At 42.3% G+C, this 15,248-nt stretch overlaps 1 protein-coding gene across 1 annotated transcript in view; it reads right to left on the bottom strand.

Moving 5' to 3' along the window:
* Positions 1–1,119: 1,119 nt before the first annotated feature.
* The window catches only part of LOC146490510 (NACHT, LRR and PYD domains-containing protein 3-like), a 117,939-nt gene continuing 103,810 nt past the window's right edge, over positions 1,120–15,248 (bottom strand). The window contains exons 11-13 of the mRNA XM_085153087.1: positions 11,193–11,366; positions 6,443–6,489; positions 1,120–6,294 (exon numbers count right to left, since the gene is read on the bottom strand). Coding sequence (XP_085009213.1) covers positions 5,744–6,294; positions 6,443–6,489; positions 11,193–11,366 — 772 coding nt within the window. The 3' untranslated portion in view covers positions 1,120–5,743. The remainder of the gene's footprint in view (positions 6,295–6,442; positions 6,490–11,192; positions 11,367–15,248) is intronic.

Genomic DNA, 15,248 nt, shown 5'->3' with positions numbered 1-15,248 from the left:
AAAACTTTAAACATTGATTATATTGAGATAAGCAGCCGACCCAGTCTAGATAAAGGCGAGCAGCTGGGACCGCTGCTGCACCAAAAACAGGTTTCAGTGTTTCCATGTGTTTGTGTGTGTGTGTGATGTCTTTACTTATACTGGTCAATAGACTTTAGTCAACACATTACTGAAAGGTGTTACACATGAAATAAAAACAGTGTTTCATCTTTATTCCTCTGAAGCAGCTGCATTATAACCAATCTGCTCCTTTGTGGCCATTTAAAACAGCCTTAAATAACTGTTGTTATATTTGTTGCAGTTTCTGCTCCTCTTGGACAGACGACTCTTGAAAAGACATTTTTGAATTTCAACTTTTAACTGGATAAATATCGGATATATAAACGTCTGCAACAAACTGATTCCAGCTTCTACCTCATGATAGGAATGTTTTTGTGGCTCAAGATGACCTGATATCTTTCATGATGGAGACATTTGACACATGTTTCACATATTATAGACCAACAAGTTATTCATAGCAGTTTAAATACGGGGAGTCACTTTTGGGCCCAGCAGATAAAACAGAGCCAATATTTCCTTCTTTATTTAAGTGACGTGTGTCACAGATGTGACCTAGTAAAGTGTAGCTGAACATTAGTAACGTTATTAACACTCTCAGCTCGTCCTTGTTCCAGACCTGAAGATCCTCTTCTTTCATTCAGCAGCAGCTTCAGGTCTCTGATGGTCCAGGGCTTGTTGTTGGGAAACAGCCCTGCTGGGATGATGGTGTCCTCACAGAAACAGTCAGTGATGCTGTTGATCTCCATCACAGAGCACGTCCCAGTCTGCAGTCTCAGTCCTGCAGGGCCTCGCTGGCTTCCTGACTCCACCCAGTCAACAACAGGAAGTGTTTGAAGTGCAGGAACAAACTGAGGCTGTGGTCAAACAGGAGTTTTGATCTCCTCGCTCTGACTCTCACTGCGGCCCCGCTGCTGTGTCAACATGTGTTTGTGCTAAACAATGATGGAAAGTGTTATAAATGACTTGTTGGCCTCTGATCTGTCACAAACAGCTGAAACGTGTCTCTCATGAGTCACATGAAGGTTTTTGACAGAAAGGACAAAAAGTAGCTGCAGTCAGTTTGTGTCATTTTTATATTTATTCATCTGGGAGAAAAATCTGAGGGACATTAAAATGTGTTTTTCAACAGAGACAAGAACATAAATATAACAGAACAGGTAAATGAAGATATTTCAAGTAAACAGCTGGACTGATCAGGTCCAAACACACAGTGATAAACTTGTCAAACAGCTGTCATATCTTTATATATAAGCTCTTTATAAATCCTGTTCACTGCAGTCTGTTTACTAATAATGTCAAACTGTTAGAAACACAGAAACATCAGAATCGTCTTTGTTCACATAAACCTGTCTGGGATCCTTTGTTGTTCTTTTGATGCAGAGTTACATTATAAATATAAAGAGTTATTTCAGAGTCTCATCAGTTTTCCTACATGTCTTTATTGAACACATCAGCAGGGCTGAAGCTCTCATGTTAAACACACACTGATCTATGGACACGTTCATGTGTTTCTAACAGAACCAGGCTGTTATCAGCCCTGCACTAACATTATGTCACACACACTGAATGTAACAGTGACAGTTTACATCATCACACAATCAGCTGTGATTGTTTCACTGTCATCAAACTAGTCAACAGGAAGTAGAATCAATAGAAACCAATCATTTACTGACAGCATGTCTGATGGAAATAAGTGCAGATTATGTATGAAGTATAACTGCACACAGTAACTGTATTACAATAAGGACTTAACAGCGCCCTCTGCTGGAGTCTTTCAGTACTGTGTGGTGCACCCCACCCTCACTCTACACCTGAGCCATAGACCACACCCTCCACCTCAATATACACCACAGTTTTCTCTGCTATGGAAATGAGATCAGGAGGAAATCATGATTATTATTATTGAATAAATGCTCACATTAATGTGGGCTTATTTGTTTCATATTAGAAACATTAGTTGAGTGTTTTTAGTATAAAATGGTGAAAGTCCCTCTTTTTGCTCCTCCCCTCACCTGTGGATGGACGGTGCTGTTACCGTGGTGACAGCTTGGATGTGTTTCAGTCCTGCCTGGTTATCACTGCAGGAATCTTTACTTTCACATTTATTACAGGTAATAACTCTGATTTTTCTGTGTATTATGAACTAAATGTATCCTGATACACACAGAGATGGATGAGCAGAGGTCACATGATGAAAGAACAAACATGGAGTCTTTGATTTATTTAGATATTTATTGATGAATGCAAACAAACCCTGACACTGAACCATCGTCCAGCTTTCACAGAACAAACCTGATCACATGACCTGCTGACCCAAACAGTGAAAAGCTCCATGGCAACAACAACAAACAGCCTCACATATGTTAACAGAGGCTGTTAGAAGCACAGAGTCTTTACAGTCTTTCTCCTGTTTGTACACAGATCTCTGCACATCTTCATCACAGTTACTCACAGACGTGCAGAGTGTGTGGATATCAAAGCTAAGTTTCCACCATGTTTGTAGTCTGTACTGGGACTCATGGAGCATCTCTCTATGAGCACTCAGTGCTTTAAACAGTGAGTCCCAGTTTAACCAGCAGCCTTCACACCACACATCACACAGACATGGAAACTTCAAACCCTCAGACTGAAGACACCATCAGAAATAAATAGATTGTGATGAAGATGAAGAACTGGAACAGTTTGCTGTGGTTTCTTCTGCTCCTGTCAGAAATAAGAGTCTGGCAGCACTTTGCTCTCCTTCCACATGTTTAAGGAGGAAGTGAAGAAGAGCGAGTGAGTCGTCTTCCTCTGTGGGCCCAACATCAGGCAGCAGCCACGTATTTTTAAAAACCCAGCACACTGCTTCAGAAACACTGAGTCCAGGTGACCAGAGTCATGTGATCAGTGAGGTCTTCACTCAGGACGTCACAGCTTCAGGACCTGATTCAGAGGTTTATAAGGACGTGGATCATTGGTGCTGATGTTGTGTGAGAGCTGGTGAACCATGGGGAACATAAATAACAACCAGGCCATCAGCAGTTCTACCCCCAGCTCTAAAACCTACATAATACACTATACATATAGTTATATAGGTTATAGTATGTTATATATAAACGTAGCTGAAGCAGTTTAATTTGTAGCTTCACGCTGCACTTCATATGTTTGTCCACCAGATGGCAGCACAGAGGCCTGTGTTGGAAAGCTTTGAGTAATGAAGCGTTTTCAATCCAAGCTTCAGAAAGCTTCATGTGGTCATCAAGGAAGCAACCAGGAAATATCTGCTGTGTGTAAAAACAGCAACACAAGAATCCAGGATGAAGACAAGAAACTCAAAGCTCACACACAAAACAGGTGGAGCTAATTTTGTGACGTGTTTCTGTAAAAACACCACAGAAGTGAATCATCAAAGTTTCCATGTGAGCTGATGATGCTGCTGCAGAGTTTCTGTGAACCTCCTGTGACCCCGCCTCCTCATACAGAGACATCTTATTGCTCTTCAAACTGCATCACGTGGACACATGTGATTGTGTATTGTAGTATTGATCCCAATGCTGGTATCAGTACTGGATCAATAACACTGGATGGATGCGTTCAGCATGGAGCCCCTGAGCTGTGTTACAGACAAACATGAAAACTGACAGGTCTGTGTCATTCACAGTCTGTAACACTTCTAAACAACAGAGGCTGACCCAAGTGCCTCAGAGCCAGGCACGCTCACATCACAGCTCTCTAAATAAGCCAGTTTCAAAATAAGAGCTGAAAGCTGTGTTTGGTTGTGTTAGCTTATTATTGTGGAGACTAACATTCAGTGATCATGTGTTCAGACTCATAATGATTCCTCTCAGAAATCCTGATCTTTGTATTTACTGTGTGTTGGATCAATAACTGAGATTCATCGTATCACACAGCTGTGCTGCTGCTGCTGGTGATGTCAGCACATCTGGAACAATACGAGGTATCTGCTACCAGACTGAGCAGGACGTGAGACCTGTGGACTGTTTAAAGCTGTCCCTCCACAGCTCACTCAGACCTGATCCACACCTCAGTGATATTCTCTGACTTCCTCAGTAGAGACAGAAACCATTCAGATCTGGGACGATCAGCTGACTGATGATGTCACACAGACTGTGTTTTTCAGGAACAGTGATTCTGATGTGAGCCTGCTAGCTGACAGCAGACCTGATGAAACCACATGTTCACATCTGTGAGGACAGACTGGACTCTTTGACTGCACCTTGGTTCTCCTCAGAGGTCTGTACAGGAGCATGTCCACCCCCACTGAAGATCTCAGTCACTGTGAAACATAGAAAGCTGCTTGTGTAGCCTCTGCCTCACATGTAGATACAGCTACAGGTTTCTCTGTCAGTCAGACTGAAACAGTGTCCTGATGCTGCATCATTCAGCTCTGTGCCCCAGTCAGCATCACTGTGAGCTACCAGTGTCAGTGTTTCTGCCCTTTTCCTGTAACACTACACTCAGCACAGGCTCAGCTGCTATCCAGTGTTGGACTTTGGCTTCAGCTGCTGTGATAGATCCTCTAACATAGATCAGCTCTGCTACATGTTGTTAGATAAGTGCAGCTGCCTGTCATGTCCTGATGTTTCTCTGGCTCAGCAGCTTCTCCATCAGAGGTTCACATGGAGCTGATCCAGTATCTCCAGTAACTGTGTTCTGTGCCCCACTGGTTCATCCTTCTGTCTGTGTGACGTCAGTCAGATGTTGAAGTTAAACTCTGTAATCTTCACTGTGTCACAGAGTTCAGTGAGTCCCGTTATTCACAGTATCAATCAGATCATCAGAGAACAGCTGATCAGCAATCAGTGGTGCCAACAGCACCTCCTGTGGTGAGAGGATGCAATAATGCAATGTAGCATTTTTACACTCAACACTTCCAGTCATGGAAACTGTCTGTTGGATCTGTTTGACGTTGCTTTCTTGGTTAGAGTTCCTCACAAATGTCCAGATTATTCTTCTAATGAGGCGTCGACCATGTTTTCAGTTCTTTGGAAGAAAACATCGCCCTTTGCCATCCTTACTTTTCTTTGACTTCTTCAAATGCAGCTGAACTCCAGCTGGTATTTTATTGGACTTTGCAGCTGTTTCTGGTCATCAGTTCATTCCTGCAAACCTCTGAACCTGAACAACAATGATGCTGCATTGCTGGCTGATCCCAAAAGGTTGATTCTGTTCATCTGGACGTTTTCAGAAACGTTTGCTCACTGATCAGGTGACTTCTTCAGTCTCAGCTGACTGCAGCTTTACAACCTTACAAACAGCACATTTGCACAATGACTGAAACCAGCAGCAGCAGCACCTGATATATATGATACTAATATAATACATATACATATATAATCCATACTAATGATGAAGGAACTGAGCTCACAGTCCATTGTTCATTCAGTGAACTACTCAGTTTATTTTGGGTCTCAGAAATGCTCACTCTGTTTGTACATCACTGTCAGCAATAGACTAATTCTGCTGTGTGGACAGGAACACATGTGACATCACTTCCTGTTTGTTTGTGACTGAAGAGGAAGAAGTTTACAAGGAATCATTTAGAAGAGTTTCAAACATCAACTGATTGAATCCATGAATCTGAAAACGTGTTTGTGAGTGAAAGAGACAGACATGTACAGACTGAACTATCTGTTCAACAGTCAGAGTGTTTCTGTAACAGGAGACACTCTTTACACCCCACTCAGCACAGGGACACTGAGGCACCAGGAGACCAGAACATAAACCCAGGATAAAGAGTTTGAGTGAATGTGGTGTTGAAGGTGTGGAGGTGGATCAGAGTGTCAGAGGAGACTCTGTAGAAGGACAGAGTGCCAGCAGGACAGTCCACATACACTGCTGCTCTGTTAGAGACAGAGGAGGAGGAGGAGGAGGAGGAGGAGGAGATGGATGTTTCTCTGTTATTGTGCCTGACAGACTGAGGACCATCATCAGAGCAGCTCAGACTCCAGGACTGATCATTGTATCCAAACCAACAGTCACCACTGCCTCCTTTCCTTCTGATGCTTCTGTAACTCACTGATATAAAAACTCTTCCTCTCCACTCGACCTCCCAGTAACAGCGACCAGTCAGACCATTTATACACAGCAGCTGAGGAAATAAACCATCAAATCTTTCTGGATGATCAGGATATGACTGAACCTCCTCGCACACATATGTCACCTTCCTGTTGTTGTCAGACAGTTGGAGGTTTGTGTTCACTGTGTTTGTGTCGATTGTGAGTTGACAGGAATCTGATGGAGAGAACAAACACAATCCAGCTGCAGTTATTGATCCATCATCTGTTCATTGATTGACACTTTGATGATGACTCCTGACATGATGAAGATGGTTGAATGTGTGCTGCTTTGTTTTCATGAATCCCATTAAAAACACACTTACACTTCCTCAGACCTGGTGTCAACCATCGGACTCCAGCAGGCTCCACCCTGAAAGGAGGAGGGGGGTCAGAGCAGCACAGTCAGCATGCACACATGGACATTACATGGCTCTCATACACACACTGTTACACACTGAGCTCAAAGCTCGGCTCCACTGTTTTATTCAAAGAAATCTACATTTATTTATCAGCACATTTAAAAACAGGTTGAGTCAAAGTGCTGCACAGAGTAGAGAGAAAATAGGAAACATACACAGTAATTACTATAAAGACTCATCAGAATTGAAAGCTACAGAGTACAAATGTGTTTCCAACCCGGTTTTAAAAATGTCGAGTGTTGGTGATGACCTGATGTGAAGGGCGACTGTTCCAGAGTTTGGCTGCAGCGATCGATAAAGCTCACCTCTGTTTTTACGTCTAGTTCTGGTCAGAAGCTACTTATCTGCAGACCTGAGGGCTCGACTTGGATTATTTTGTTAAAGAGAGATAAGATGGAGCCAATCACTCAGAGATTTAAAGACAAACAACAAGATCTGGAAGTGGATTCTACCACGTACTGGTAACCAGTGGAAAAAGCTGGAAAAAGCTGGTGATGGGTCGTCTAGCACAGACCCACCGCTGGAACCAGACAATTCATGAGGGAGAGAACTGTGACAGCGCCGTTCCTTCACTTGACCTCAGTCGCTCTCGTCTGCTCCCTCGTAACACTGCTCTTTATTGAGGTTACATGAATATGCATAAGTTCATTAACATATGACGTCTTACACAGGTATGAACAAAGAGTACCAGTCTGTGCATAGTGTAGGTATGTGTGTGTGTGTGTGTGTGTGTGTGTTCCAGATGTCACCCTGTGACCCCAAAGCTGGTGCTAAGAGTCCAGTGGTCCCCCTAACAAAGGGTTCTTATACTTAAGCAGACAAAGAGTAGGTGTCCTCCTACACCAGGGGTCTCAAACTCACGGCCCGCGGGCCAATTGCGGCCCACAGGACGTTCGTTTTTGGCCCCCACCTTAATATGAAAATTTAATGTTAGTTTGATAATGTATGACACTTTACAGTGTTGTGTGCGGAGCTGAATTAACCCACCAATCAGGGTTGGATATGGATCTCAGGGGACACCAGCCGGGCTTGATGCAAGCAGGGAAACATTTCTCAATGAGTAAAAGTTACAGCAGCGTTGCCCTGGAGTGTTTCTTTCTTTTCTGTGCCTGGCTGGCTTCCTCCTTTCTATTGGGCAAACGCGGACACCAAGTAGAATTATAAATGTTACATGGCCCCAAACATGTCTTTTTCAAAACCTGCGGTGAAGAGAAAGGTTGGTGATGAGCACCGACAATTTCATGAAAAGTGGGAAATGCACTATTCCTTTGTTGAGCACAGGGGCACCCCGACCTGTCTTATTTGCACAGAAAAAGTTGCGGTGCACAAGGAATACAATTTGAAACGTCATTACACAACTAGACATGCTGAGGTGGATGCAAAATACCAGGGAGACGAGAGAGCGAACCGGGTTGCCAGTCTTAAAACAGATCTACTGAGGCAGCAAGATTTCTTCAAGAAAGCAACCAAAGACAATAATGCAGCAGTCGAAGCCACGTGGTTAGTGAGATGATTGCTAAAGCAGGGAAGCCATTCACAGAAGGTGAATTTGTCTAAAAGTGCATATTGCAGGCTGCAAATATAGTCTGTCCGGGAAAGAAAGGTCAGTTTAGCAACATCAGCCTTTCTGCCAACACCGCAGCAGATCACATTTCTGACCTGTCAAGTGACATTTATGACCAACTGTGTGAGAAAGCCAAATGTTTCAGTGTATACTCAGTTGCTCTTGATGAGGCCACAGACATCACCGACACTGCCCAGCTCCCAATGTATGTCCGTGGTGTTGATGACAGTTTTGAAGTGATGGAGGAGCTGCTCACAGTAATTCCAATGCATGGCCAGACCACCGCTCAGCAGATATTTACAAGCTGTGTGATGCCATTGAGAATGTTGGTTTGCCATGGAAGAGGTTTGTTGGAATAACAACAGATGGAGCGCCATCAATGACAGGGAGGAAAAATGGACTGGTGGCACTTGTTCAAAAAAACTGGAAGAGGAAGGCGTGGAGGAGGCCATTGCTCTGCACTGCATTATCCATCAGCAGGTCCTTTGCAGCAAATGCCTGAAGTTTGACAATGTGATGTCTATTGTTGTGAAATGCATCAACCAAATCAGATCCAGGGGCTTAAAGCACCGAAGGTTCTGTGCTTTTTTAGAGGAAATGGAGTCAGAATATGGGGATGTGCTCGACTTCACTGAGGTACGTTGGCTCAGCAGGGGAAATGTATTAAAGAGACTTTTTGAGTTGAGAGCAGAAGTGAAGCCTTCATGGAGAAGGATGGAGTTAGTGTTCCTGTGCTAACTGATCCCAAATGGCTCATGGACTTAGCTTTTCTTGTTGATATAACACATGAGCTTAATGTACTGAACAAGACGTTACAAGGCATGGGGCAACTTGTCAGTGCTGCCTATGACAACGTGAGAGCATTCTCCACAAAACTTGCGCTCTGGAAAGCTCAGCTCTCTCAGACAAACCTTTGCCATTTCCCAGCATGCAAGGCACTCGTGGATGCAGGCACACCATTCAGTGCTGACAAGTATGTTGATGTCATTTTGAGGCTACAGGAGGAATTTGATCACAGATTTGCTGACTTCAAGACACACAGAGCCACCTTTCAAATTTTTGCGGACCCCTTCTCCTTTGATGTGCAAGATGCCCCTTCTGTGCTTCAAATGGAGCTCATTGAGCTGCAGTGCAACTCTGAACTCAGGCAAAGTTCAGGGAGTTGAGTGGAAAAGTAGACAAGCTTGGACAATTTTTGAGAGAATTGAGCCCTAGTTTCCCTCGGCTTTCCCGAATGTTCAAGCGGACCATGTGCCTTTTTGGTAGCACATACTTGTGCGAAAAGCTCTTCTCCACTTTGAACTTCAATAAGTCCAAGTACAGGTCCAGACTTACGGATGATCATCTTCAAGACATACTGAGGGTTGCAACTGCTTCCTCCCTCAGGCCAAATCTGGCTCGGCTATGCGAGAGGAAACGCTGCCAGGTCTCTAGCAGCAAGGAGTAGGCAAGAGAAGCCATGTTCAGAAGAACAGTTCATTTTCTACAGTGTTCCATTCATGTTCAGAAGAAGGTTATAGAACTGTTAATACAGACATTTCAATCTAAATACAGCAGATATAGAAGACTGAAAAAAACACATAAGTTCACTGACTAAAAATATCTTATTATTATTTTATTTATGTATTACAGATTGATTTATTTTCTTATTAATTCTTCATTTGTTCATTTATTTTTCATATTTTGTGTTAAAAAAATAAAAATAAAGAGATTTGAGAAGATTGGAATTTTTTAACCATGCCTTTCTTGTGGAAAACCTAATGCTGCCCAGCCTCACCCAGACTCTGCCTGCAGCGGCCCCCAGCTAAATTGAGTTTGAGACCCCTGTCCTACACCATAAATCAGTAAGAGAGGGTACGACCTCTCTCATGGCCCCAAGTGGTGTGTGCATGCCAGAGCACTCTGGAAGGCACACAAAGTCTTTATAGACTACTAAGGATCAAACCTCTATCATCATGCAATTGATTATAAAACTCTAAGCATATATGAGTAAATATTTCTAAACATAAATGACAATCAACAATATAAACCTTACAGCTGGTTTCAATAACAGAATTTATTTGTTTCTCAAATGAGAAAGAGCTATCGAGAAACACTCCTAAATCTTTAGTTCTTAACTTTTCCAGTGGGCCAAGGTCAACATTATCTGCTAATGCTAAATAGGATGCCGTTATTAACTAATGCTAATTTGATGTGAATTAGCATTGTGCACTAATGCTAACACTTACTTTTTAACAATGTGAGTAGCTAATGCTAACACTCTTTTTCCTAGCATTACTTAATGCTAAGTAGGCCACCATTAGCACCTACGTCTAATTTAAGGCAAATACGCATTAGAACCTAATGCTCATATCGTTTTCCTTTGCTTTATAACTATGTGAGCAGCTACTTCTAAATAGCATTAGCTAATAACAGCAGTCTAATTTAATGTAAGTTAGCCTCATTTGCATTATAACGATGTGAGGAGTTAATGCTAAGTATGCTGCCATTAGCGGCTAATTCTAATTAGGGGTGAATAGTTATTACCAGCTAACAATGTGAGCAGCTAGTGCTAGGTAGGCTGATGCTAGCAGCTAATGCTAAATCTAATGCTAATTTGATGTGAATTAGCATTATATTAGTGAGGAGTTAATACTAAGTAGACCATGATGGAAACTCTGATAAGCTAATGCTGCTAAGCTAATGCTGTTTATGGGCCCCTGTTAGAATCAATATTTTATTCTCATTCTTTTGTTTGAGAACAATAACAGAAAAATGTGCACTTGAGAACAAATTTATTGTGAATTCAGCTGTGAATGTAGAGTTTGTCATTATTTAAGCTTCCATTTCCAAATGTTAGCTGACAGTTTATTAGGTACACTGACATCTATCTCAGGTACACCAGTGACCTAAATGTTCCTGCAAACAGACTCCTTGGAGACCCCTACATAAATATCCATGTACTATCTAGCTAGACTAGTGTGTCTGTCCCTGAAAATATTCCTGCATGTGTGATTGTTCATGTCTCATCTGCAGCAAACAAACAGGAAGTGAGTGAAGGACACACTAAATGTTTCCAGTTCTTCCTCCTCTATCAGACATTCTTCATACCTGAGAGTGTCCAGTCTCCAGCCTGGATCCTTCAGTCCAGCCGACATCAGCTTCATTCCTGAGTCACCTGGATGATTATAGCTCAGGTCCAGCTCTCTCAGATGGGAGGGGTTTGAGCTCAGAGCTGAGTCCAGAGAAGTACAGCCTTCCTCTGTGATCAGACAGCCTGACAGACTGCAGACACACAAAACAACAATCTATCTGTCAACAATCATTTTCTCTTTGCCACAATAACATCTATCCATTTACATCCATTCGATGTAACTTTATTTATAAGTGACAATACCCAACAGACAACAACAGTCATCTGAAGCTGTTTAACAGTGTAAGGTAACAGCCTTCAATATTAGAGAGAAAGCCCCAAACATCAGACAATCCACTGTGAGCAGCACTTGGTGATGGTGGGAAGAAGAACTCCCTTTGACACAAAGATCCTCCCAGTGAAAACAGGCTCCAGGAGGAGCATCTACCATGACTGGTTGCAGGGTGAGTGGAAAGAGAAGAGATGAGCTCAGAGACAAGAACCAAACACAAACTAAGGAGACAGAAGACAAAAGTTAAGGACATGCAGTAGTGACATATGAAAGCATCAGGAGTGAAGAGAGGAGAGAAGAAAGCAGAGCATCATGGGAAGTCCACCAATAGCTTGAGCCTATAGCAGCATAACCAAGGGATGGTTCAGGGTCACCTGATCCAGCTCGAACTATAAGCTTTATCAAAAAGGAAAGTTTGAAGCTGATCTTCAAAGTAGAGAGGGTGTCTGTCTCCTGAACTCAAACTGGGAGCTGCTTCCACACCCAGTCCAACATAGCCAGGCTTTCTTTGCTGCTTTGACAAAACCTCAAATCCCAGTCAGAGATGATGAGCATCATCACAGCGATGATCATTTCTCTGTTAACCCAGGCTTTCTGCTTCAGGATCTGTGCACACTCACAGAACAAGGAGACCTTTAAACATCATTTCACTAAATGGATGGACTGAGCTCAGGCTACAGATGAACTGGTGCCAGAGATCATAAAGAACATCAAACAGTCAAATTCAACACTTTTAATGGAAATATGAGATTAATGCTGCAGACAATCATGAACTTGCTGAATTCATGAACATCAAGAATGCAGCGAGTGGTAAAATAAAGATTTGACCTCAGTGTGCTCAGTGTTACTGTCTATTCCTAACATATTCCTAACATGATAGCTGCACTTTAGAGCTCTAAAACTGGAACTGACACATATTTAAACTCTACATGTTACTCAGTACATTCAGTTCTGACACTCGCCCACAGTCCAACAAAGGAAACATGGAGTTCACATCAGTTAGTCACCAAAGTCTAATTATTAGAGCAACTTAACCTGTTATTATCTCGTTAACTCGTTAATTGATTAACGTCAGCAATTATTTTAATCACAGTTTTTAAAATCATGATTATTGTGAAAGTGCTCACTGGCTCTGAATATAAAAGCCATGGGTCACAGGAGGGATGTTGATCAGTGCTGGTTTGAAATGGGCATCATTATGCGCCTCAACCAATGAGAGCATTGAGGGTGGGCCTAATACTACCGCAGTGCTCACATGACCCAGGACAGAAAGAAAGGGGCGGGGACAGAAACATGGAGACAGGTACAGATTTTTGACGTGTTCATTTTAAACTGTTCCAGCAGGCAGTGTTGATACAACTAAAGTTATCTGGAAGCAAAGTTGAGTTTATTATCACCGGAGTGCTTCATGTCTGAAGTATCACTTAAATGCATTACACGCTGTTGATGGCAGCAAACAAACCATCCAAACAAATAGAGGTGGGAGGCTTGGGCAGACTACGTAGATTCAGCTTGTGGGAGGAGTCTAGATAAACCAAAGAAAGACAAACTAACATACGCCACAGTGAAGTGAGTAGCTACAAACTTCAGGCCGATTAGTGTTGTTGAAGAAGTCGGTCTGAGGAACGTTCTTAGTTTGGAGACTACTGGACGTAGCTGGGTAACCATGGTTACCTGGGAGTTACAGAAACGTGCAGAACATGTGATTCATGTTGCACAGCAGTGGGACATTTGAAATAAAGTCAGCACACTCAGTACAGATAGTGCATCAAATATGATGCTGCTGCCAGACGTCTGCCTTTGAACACGTCCCTGCATCGCGCACAACACCAAGGTTGCCATGGCAATCACAGCTAACAGGGACAAAGTGCACAGCTGGAAGCCTGCAGGTATATTTAACATGATGTATTTCTCAGTGTCCTGTCTGTGTGTGAGAGACAAACAGCCTCTGTATGTGTGTGTAAATACAGCATGAATATGTAGAGGACATGTTTGTGGATATAAGTAAATGAATGCTCTGCGTCATTTGAATTTGTCATTTCATCTGTTTCTGCACACCGAATGTTGCACTTCTCATACTGCAGTACTATTAAAATAAGTACACAATACACTACTTTTGAACTCATGATTGAATGTTGCTGTAACAAAGCCATTAATGTGATTCAAAGTGTTAATGGTTGCCCAGCACAACAAATGATTGCACAAGTGTGACTGATCCACTTTCTAATGTGTGTGTAGCCCACACTGTGTGTCACTGTGTCACAGGTGAGTCTGTGTATCCAGGTTCTATGAGGAGAACAGGATATAGTGACTGAGTCCAGCAGCTTAAAGTCTGACTCCATCCTCCATTTAAATAACTCACACTAACAACTGAACAGCTTTGCTTTTGTGTAGCTGACACTTCATTTTAATGTCCTTCTATTCTGGTTCATCTGGTTTCAGTTTCTATAAGCACACAGGTTTCATCAGGGACTCTATGACCTCAGTAATCTTTGCTGTGCCTTAATGCTCTGAACAAAGCTGCACATCACAAGACTAAATAGAAATGAATCAGTCTTTCATTTCTCACTGCTGTTTGACTTCAGCTCTCAATGTCCCACCATAACCCATGGAAAGAATTACTGTCCATCCAGGCTCCTGAACATGAAGCTGATGAAGGTGGAGTATTGTGAGGGCTGATGGAGATGATGATGAGGAATCCAGGAGCAGTGGGTGGATGGCAGCATTAGCATGAAGGATCAGTGTAAGAACACATCATCATCCACAAAGAAAACCAGTCTGAGTGTCTGACGCTCTTGTTAGAAAGACGCAGTCCCAGTAGTTAGCTTGTCTGCTAGTTAGCTGAGAGCTAACTCACTTGTACATTGAATACCAAACTGTGTAAACCAGGGGTGTCAAACATATGGCCCGTGAGCCAACTCCAGCCCTTGAGATAATTTCATATGTCAAATATTGATGAATTTTCAGGCTTGCTGATAATCAATGTGAGCACGGCTTAGATTTTATTCTGATGAGCAAACCATTTGGCCAAACACTTTAAGAGATAGACTGGGATCATACCATTATGTGAAAGAAGACGGAAATGTCCCATAGACAGCAAGGGTAGTGTTAGAGACCAGGTACACAGAGAAATGGGAGCTGTATTGAAATGCAAGCGTGTCAGGAAAGAGTGAAAAGGCACAATGAGCAGCATCTGGCTGCATTTCAGTGATATTGGAGACCACAAAGCTGAGTGCAAAATTTATATAGGAGATATACAGGAGATGCTGACAGTAGAAATGATAAAATTAGGAGCTGGCTAAAGTGAGACCCATTTTTTTTCCCACCCATTTTCCATTGTGGAGGACAAAAGGTTTCAAAGTTGTCCAGGTCTTAAACCTCACGTGTGTTCTTCCTAATAGCAGTAAATGGAGAAAAATAAGGCTTTTATGAAAACACTGAATAAAACTTGCTGCCTTTAAAAAGACTAAATGTACAGTTCAGTATTGAATACTACATAAAATAAACTATATAAAGTGTGTCTGAATGGCAGAGATGCAGAAATATGTGCATATAGCACAGAGCCACGGCTCAGTGTCTGAATGAGTCTCACAGGCCTGAATGTGTTGTTGAAGCCATTTATAATTATAACGTCATTCTTTACTCGTTTGATCTGCACCTTACCACAAGCGACCAGACATAGAAGGTTTTTGACTTTTAACTATATTTTCTGAAGTTTTACAACTTTTCTTACTGTTAAAAA

This window comes from Neolamprologus multifasciatus, unplaced genomic scaffold (genome assembly GCF_963576455.1).
Source record: "Neolamprologus multifasciatus unplaced genomic scaffold, fNeoMul1.2 chr03_unloc_1, whole genome shotgun sequence".
Taxonomy (NCBI): Eukaryota; Metazoa; Chordata; class Actinopteri; order Cichliformes; family Cichlidae; genus Neolamprologus; species Neolamprologus multifasciatus.
The sequence above is the reverse complement of the archived record's forward strand: the minus strand, read 5'-3'. Positions and strand labels throughout refer to the sequence as shown.